The 8,442-nt window shown below is 36.6% G+C and overlaps 1 protein-coding gene across 1 annotated transcript; it reads left to right on the top strand.

The window, feature by feature from the left end:
- Positions 1–230: 230 nt before the first annotated feature.
- Positions 231–3,772, top strand: LOC113356452 (subtilisin-like protease SBT3.3). The gene is made up of 9 exons (XM_026599592.1): positions 231–535; positions 650–746; positions 848–1,021; positions 1,110–1,747; positions 1,852–1,919; positions 2,001–2,252; positions 2,355–2,469; positions 2,565–2,763; positions 2,861–3,772. The coding sequence occupies exons 2-9, from the start codon at positions 671–673 to the stop codon at positions 3,436–3,438; spliced, it is 2,100 nt and encodes a 699-aa protein (XP_026455377.1). The 5' UTR covers positions 231–535; positions 650–670; the 3' UTR covers positions 3,439–3,772.
- The last annotated feature ends 4,670 nt before the right edge of the window (positions 3,773–8,442 follow it).

Consider the following 8,442-nt stretch of genomic DNA (forward strand, 5'->3'; position numbering starts at 1 on the left):
TTATTACCCTTTAGTTGTTAAATTGACTTAGACTGAGAGAGATGGGCTATAAACCTAGATGGTTAATTAATTAGTTTAATTATTCATATCCCAGTAAGAACTAGTGAAATCAGTAGGGAATGAGAAAAAGGGTTTCAGTAAATAGTCATTAATTGTTGAATCTGAGAATGACATTCTCTGTACTCATTCCTTCCTCTCTATCTCTCTCAAATCAATTGATCCATCACCGCTATTTATAACGGTGATATCCATGCCAGTTCTCCACTCACTATATTCAACTCATAAACCCTCTTTCTCTTTCTTTCAACAAAAAAATGGTGAAGAAACCAATGGAGTACTTGAAGTATATAGTTTTCATTATTTCTTTCCTTGGAATAATATGTAGTGGAAGTGCTGATCAAGTTAGAGCTAATGAGGCTGGTGATCTTCAAGTGTACGTTGTGTATATGGGTGAGAAAACCCCAAACATGCAAGTTGAAAGTGTTAATACAACTTCCTCATACCAACATGAGGTTTTGTCTTCCATCCTTGGAAGGTATATAGTATGATTTAATTTCAAAATTATTTTTTTGTTCCTTCTTTTCTTCTCTTCTAAGTGTATAGATATAATAATGCTGATTAGTTTTCCTTTGTTTGTACAAATTTGCAGTACTCAGTAGCAAGGGCAGCGATGGTTTATACATACAACCAAGGTTTTTATGGATTTGCGGCAAAGTTGACGAAAGCACAAGCTAAGAGAATTTCAGGTTAATCATGATATATAAATAGTAATTTAACTAAGCACTAATCTGAGTTTATTACTCCATATGATCAGTCACTAATTGCGTTTATTCATTTTAACCATCAGATTTACCGGCAGTAGTAAAAGTATTTGAAGATACTGTTTACCAAGTGAAAACTACAAACAGCTGGGATTTTCTTGGACTTCCCTCACCAGTATCCAATGATGCCTCGTCGTACTCAGACCTCCTATCTAAGACCAACATGGGCGAGGATGTCATAATTGGCGTGCTAGATACAGGTAATTATTTCTCTCTATAGGATACAGTAATATTTTGTACCAAATATATAAGTCTCGCACTAAACCGCATGCATGTATGTGCATACAGGTGTATGGCCGGAATCAAAAAGTTTCCAATATGACGAAGATGCCATAGGACCAATTCCATCGAGGTGGAAAGGATTTTGTGACTCTGGACCACAGTTTGATCCCAAAACTTGTAACCGGAAATTGATTGGTGCAAGATTTTATGGTGGTAAAAACTCTTTCATCAGAGAAATTTTATCACCAATAGATGCAGATGGTCATGGAACTCATGTAGCTGCGACTGCCGCCGGTTATTTCATCAAAAATGCAAGTTTTAAGGGTGTGCTTGCACCTGGTATAGCACGAGGAGGTGCACCAAAAGCTAGAATCGCAGTGTACAAAGTTTGTTGGACATTTGGTTGCCAGTTAAGTGATATATTGATGGGGTTTGACCAAGCAATTAGCGATGGTGTAGATGTGATCTCCATTTCGGTTGGTGGAAAAGCACCGTTCACAATCTTAGGAGAGGATGATGTTATTGGGCTAGGTTCATTCCATGCTGTTTCCAAAGGAATCCCTGTTGTTGCTGCTTGCGGAAATGATGGCCCATATGCTCAAACGGTTGGCCATGTAGCTCCGTGGATCGTTTCGGTTGCTGCAAGCACATTGAATCGAATTTTTACCGTCACTATTAACTTAGCAGATAACCAAACGTTCACCGTAAGTACTATTTCGTTCACTCATTAATTTCAGCCAAGAAATACATAGTTACACTATATAGTTTACTCTATAAAAATGAATAAAATTTAACTGAAATTTTGTAGGGTCAAGCGCTGAATGTTGAGAAGACAATTTCTACTAGCTTATTCACTAATATTAAGTTTAGCCTCAGGTGATTGACTATATCTGCATAATCCCTAATTTCTTAATATAGTTTTAATTCTGATTAACAATCGTCGATTATTGCATGCAGTTGTGAGTCAGTGCTGGTTTCAATTGAGTTTGATCCAGTTGCCAATAAAGTAGTTACGTGCTTTGGTAATGACAAAACTCTGATTCAACAAGTTGTTGAGGCTGTCACTCAGTATAATGCTTCGGCTCTATTACTTGCCACGAATTCCATCGGATCAACCAATGGATGTTATGGTGTGAAAATTCCATGCATTGAAGTCGACTACGAGACTGGAACAAAAATGCATAACTATATAGCTGCTAGAAGTATCAGGTGACGATTAATCACCACGCAATGCGTTTATTCTTAATATTAAGATAAAGTTTGGTTACTTTATCACACACTAATCAACTGCATTCATACATTGGTGTGCAGGGAACCTCTAATAACAATTGAGGCGACAAAATCAGTAGTCAGTAACCAGATCTCCCCTCAGATTGCACTTTTCTCCTCTCGAGGGCCAAGTTCAGTCTCCCCTGCAATTCTAAAAGTATGTTCATGTGTATTAAGTTACTTGTTAATTTATCTAACAAAACATCATTCGTTTTCTTTAATTAAAATTTCTCTTTCAATTGTTTTCTGCAGCCGGATATAGCTGCCCCTGGTGTGCATATATTAGCTCAGACCAGCCCGCTATCTAACAACCAACATGACAGCGAAGGATATGCATTTATGTCTGGAACTTCCATGGCCACTCCTCATGTATCTGGAATTGTAGCATTACTGAAGGCTCTGCATTCTGACTGGTCTCCGGCTGCAATTAGATCAGCTATGGTTACAACTGGTAAGTATATCTGAAAACGGATATCTAAACTTACGTGCATCATTTTGTATCCCAAGCATTACATATTCATATTGATTATTGGTCTTGATTCTGCAAGCATCAACGACTGACGCAACAGGAGGACCTATATTAGCCCAAGGGTTCCCACCTAAGATTGCTGATCCTTTTGACTATGGTGGTGGTATCGTTAACCCTAATGGAGCAGCAGATCCCGGGCTTGTCTATGATATGTACAAAGAGGACTACATCAACTATTTCTGCGCCATGGGGTATGATGCTCCCAAAATTTCCAAAATTATCGGCGAAGAAAATGTTATCAACTGCCCACCTGCAGACCCAGGCTCTCTGTTAAACATCAATTTGCCATCTTTCTCTGTACCTTATCTAATGGGGAATTCTACTTCAGTTACCTTAAGAAGAAAAGTGACCAATGTAGGACCCTTATCTTCCACGTACAAGGTTTTGGTCGAGAACCCACCTGGTGTAACAATTGCAGTAACACCTCCAGTGTTAGTTTTCACCCCCGTGATTAGGAGAATCTCATTCGCTGTCACTGTATTATCCAACAATGATCACATTCAACTGCCTGCTGGTGTGTACCAATTTGGATCTATAACTTGGACTGACGGGGATTATCATGTAAGGAGTCCGGTCTTAGTTAGAAGATCTTCTTAGAGTGATGTGATCTGCCTTGGTTATCTTGATTAATTCGGTATTTGGTCCGGTACTATCTACTACAATAGTGTATGTCTGTTTTAGAAAAAAATGTTGTCAGCCTGCTGCTGGTCTGTCTTTGGAATTATCAATGTGTTCCCTAATCTGTAATGTGTACCACTATGCATGACTTGCACAAAAAAGTGGCTGAAAGTGCAGTTTAAGTCTAAATTTGTGTCGAAAGCTGACTTAATATTCTGGTACGTAGAGATGCAGCTATATTACAGTGTCTAAAATATAAGAGCATTAGTGAACAAGCTAAACATGAAAGGTATGCCTGTGTCGACGTCCTCAGTCTACTTGATGTTGATGCCCTTTACCTAAGCTGTAAAAATATGGAAATCCATGAACAATATGCACCTGCTAGAATTAGTATCCACACTGAGTTGGTATTTGGCTATTTACAGAAAAGAAAATGTAAGCTAGAAGAGTTGGAAGTAATACACATAACATTTGAAAGTAATGCACCAAGAATGTCACAAAACTATACACAAGTTCGGTTATGGTGGAAACCAAAATGGTTACAAAATAATTAATTACTTTGTTGAGTTTCTTCACTAAGCTGCTTGCGAAAGTGCACGTAATGTATCTTTATAAGCTCGAGGAGCGGAAATATTTTAACATTCAAATAGCAACATATCAATTATTGGCAATTGATATGCAACAAATTCTAAAGTTTCCAAATTTCAATCCCAAGCTAAGTGGAAGGTCTCAATCCCAAAATACCAAACAAGAAGGATGCATTTTTTTCTAAATGTATATATATGCTGCATTTGATGCAAGGATAAGATGATTATAACTTCACAGTATTAAAGAAAAATGGAGATGCATCTCTGTGAACCATAAAAAATTAACTTACCACATAAAATTGAAGCAAAGACAAGAATCCTGCATGCGGCTCATATTTGATTAGACCAGAGTTAACTCGGTGATGGCATTGGTTGGCGTTTTCAGGGGCGGAGGCAACATGTTGCAACCGTGTGCAGTTGCACCCCTCAAATTTTCAAAATCAATAGATACCCTAGAATTTTCAAGCCGAAAAAAAAAAAAAGTTTGCACCCCTAAAATCTCATATTTTGCAACTCCTAAGCCCAAGATAAAGCAAGCCCAAAAGAAAAGTCCAATCGACATTCTTTCTCCCATAATCATTCACAATTGTTCCCAATAGCAGAGACTTATTTAGGATTGTTCACAAATTTTTTTTCTCTATAGCTTTTCTTTTTACTGTGTATTTTTTTTTGCACCCCTCTCTCAAAATCCTGACTCAGTCCCTCGGTCTTGTAGTTATGGTGGTAGTCCTGGCAGTATGGATCCATGATCCATCATTGTTGTTATTGCAGCAGCAACAAACAAGTCATGGTGATTGGTGCCACAATCATCCAAAACTTGCAATATAGGACTCAATAGTACTAGGCTAACATCATCAAGGTGGCAAAAAATGCGGATGGAAATGCGAATTTTTGAAAAGTGTTGGCTCGTTTTATTTCTTTTCCTTCATGATTTTTGAGTTTAAGGACTCTAGGTGGTTTCTTGCTAGAGCATGTGCAATAGACCTTTTTATTTGCAGGTTTTGAGTTGCTCCTTGGCTCTTTTTTTTTTCCATCAAAAAAAAGAAAAAAGAGTTGCTCCTTTGTGAGCTTGCTTCATACATATTTATTTTGTATTATTTTTGTAACTTTGGTGTCACATCTTTTTTTTTCTTTTAATAAAATTTACCCTTTTCACTTCAAGAAAATCAAGGTACCAAAACTTTGGCAACATGACCGAAAATCAGAGAAAATATAAAAGAGAAATTTCTGGTTTTCAGTCATGGTATTGGTGTTGTAGTTGCAGGAAATCCTACAACCACATCCATTCAATATTATGTGATTCTCTAAGTAATCTTGGTGAAAATCATTTGTTTATTCATCAAGATCTTAATATTGAAACAAAATATTACGAAGACTTTACTTGCTCTCCAAATAAAATTTCTCTCTCCTAGTTTCTTGTCTAACCCTCACCTTAGAGATCTCCCTCAATACACAGTTTCCTTCCCCTTATATAGGGTAATACATAGTGGATGACAGCTAATAGATCCCCTATTTTCGGAATCACTGGGCGTTACAATCGTTCATGTACATTCGCTCAACTTCGTACACTTTACACTTTCGCACAGATCATCACACTTTACTCGTGACTATGTTGAATCATTAAATACGTCATCCTAATTTTAGTATATGTGATGGTCTTCGCTTATATTTGATGACCGTTACTTCGCATACATAATGAATGTGCGATATTTTACTCCTACATTTTGCCTCTTCTCACACCGTTCTCTTTATAGAGTGAGTGATGTGAGAAATTTTCAATCCAACTTATCGCATATGTTTATTTCTTCATATTTTGTTTTGCCGACATTCTTCCGTAATTTCAGCCTTTCTTTCTGCACGTGTCGACTCTTCTGCTTTTTACCGATACAACCAGTCTCTAACCGGTCATATTTCTTTTCTATTTATTGATTTATTCTTGAGAAATAACTTCTTAGTTTCTTTTGATTTTGTTTATATCTCTTTTCCCTCGAGACTTTTACTTCCATGTTTCATCTGTTACTGCTGCTGCTGTTTTATCACTATTATCCTCATGGATCAAAATCCAAGGTTTGTACATTCTATCAAAATCATCCTCTTTTTCTTCTGTTGACTACGATTACTGATCATAATTGTTAATCTCGATCGCAATTATTGATCTTATGATTAACTTAACTCCCCTACTGTTTGTAGGAAAAGTTCCTCTTCGAGTGGCCTCAAAGTTACTGTTTCCAACCCTAAATCTTCTTCAGATATCAAGGACAAAGAATCTCTCAAGAGGAAGACTTCGCACAACAAAGGAGTAAGAAATATTCTTGTTTTTTATTAAACAATATTGTTGCCTCTATTTCTTATCTGCGTTGTTTTCGCAGGATTCCGATTGTGAGACAGGTGGAGGGAAAGGACTGAAACTTAAGAGAGTTCGCAATCCCACGACTCTTAAATTAAATATTTCTATCCCTGAATTCGGCATCGCAGACGTCATTCCTCCATCTCCAGTTCAAACTAATATTTTTCCTTCTCATGTGAATGTATCTGTTACTCTCGAAGAAATTTTTCCTCCCGAAGAGAAAACCGTTACTAATCAAGGTCTACAAGGTACCCCCACTCCTGCTTCTACATTTGCTCCGGATGTTATTCAAACTGTTTCCACCTTTGTGAACTCCCCTTTTCCCATTAGCACTGGTACCTTTCAAAATAATATGGATATTCCTAACTCTGCGAATTTTACCATTTCTTCTCCTTCTATTTTTGTTTCTCATTCTTCATCTTCCTCTTTCTTATTGGAATCTCTTTCTCTTGATAAGAAATCTTTGGACAGTGTAAAGTTTGTTTCTCAAACTTTACTTGACATTATCAATTCTGCTCAGTCATCCACCAGTGATCCTCACAAAGTTCGCATATGTTCTGCTTTAAGCAAACTTCTATGCGAATTTCCTTCTAATAAAGCTACAAAAGAGGGGATCCATTCTCAAATTGATCCAAGTTTTCATACTGCTTTAGATGTCTTGGTAAGTACCTCTTATATATGTTCTTTTGATTATAATATTTTTATTACTTATCCTTATCTTCTTTCTTCCTTAGGAATCTCATCGTCGAATGATTTTGGCTGAAGGGAATTTTAAATCCAGTTGTTCTCAATTAGAACTTTCACACCAGAACACTCTTTTAGAAAAGGAAGTTGGTAAACTGAAAGGAGAACTCCAAGTTGCAATCCTTGATTCGGATGACCTTCGCAACCAGAACCAAAAACTTAGAGGTATTTTTCTTCTTACTTATTGCTTCTTGTAATATATTTCTTCGTTTATCCCACTCTTTAAACTTCTCCATGCATTTATTAAGATTTAAACCAGAAGCGAGTTGCGGAAAGATTCACCTTCCAATTTCTTGTTGAAGATATTCGTGCGAATAATGAGACGTTACAGATTCAATTAAATCAATTAAATAACCAACACTCATATTCGCTTGACCAGATCAACAATCTAACTCATGAAAAGAGTCATCTTAATCAAGAGATTGAAGTATTAAATGCTCAGATTTCCCACATGTCTAAGTTGTTATATAGTATTGATTTAAGACATCAAACCTTATCAGAAGAGAACCATACTCTTTCTATGGAGAAACACTCTTTTTTAAAGAAAGAAGCAATGTTTTCGCATCAGTACTTAATTCCCCAGAAAATAAATGATGATCAAGAACAAGCTCTTCGTTCACTAGAAGTTCAGCATGAAGCCTCATTTAAGGAATTAAAAACCCAAAACGAAAAAATCATCCAAAGTAAAATAAACTTGACTTTGAAGATGAACCAGCTTCAAGAACAATATGATCAACTGAAGAATTCTCATGATGACCTTGAGAAAAGGAATAATTCCCTCTCTGCTGATAAAAAGAAGATTCGATCTCGTCTCAATGGTTTAGTTGGTGACGATTTCGATAAAGCTATGGAAAGTATGAAGAATAACACTCTTGCCTTTTCTAAATTCTGCGAAGGTAGTCAGCTTGAGTTGGCTTCCTTAAATTTTCTATTCCTTTTATTTATTTCTTCGAATTTTTGTTTTCAAATTATGATTCCATATTAATCTTTGCAGAGCCCGAAAAGTTGAATCAATCCACTATATCCCAGTTGAGATCGGACTTAGCAAAAGTTCGCAAGGATCGTACGAACCTGGAAATTGCTTATATGAATCTTGAGGTTTGTCTTACCACTTCTCGAGACCGAGCGCGAAGAAGATTCGAATATCTTCAAAATTTCACAGAAATCAATGCCAGGAATGTTGAGAAAGAAGTTATTCGCAAGGCTCATGTTAATGCTCAGACTTTAGTTAATCAAATCCTTTTGAGCAATTCTCTTTCTCCAGTTTCTGTCCCTCCCCTTAATATAAGCGAAGAAGAGAAATAT

This window comes from Papaver somniferum, chromosome 3 (assembly GCF_003573695.1).
Source record: "Papaver somniferum cultivar HN1 chromosome 3, ASM357369v1, whole genome shotgun sequence".
Lineage (NCBI taxonomy): Eukaryota > Viridiplantae > Streptophyta > Magnoliopsida > Ranunculales > Papaveraceae > Papaver > Papaver somniferum.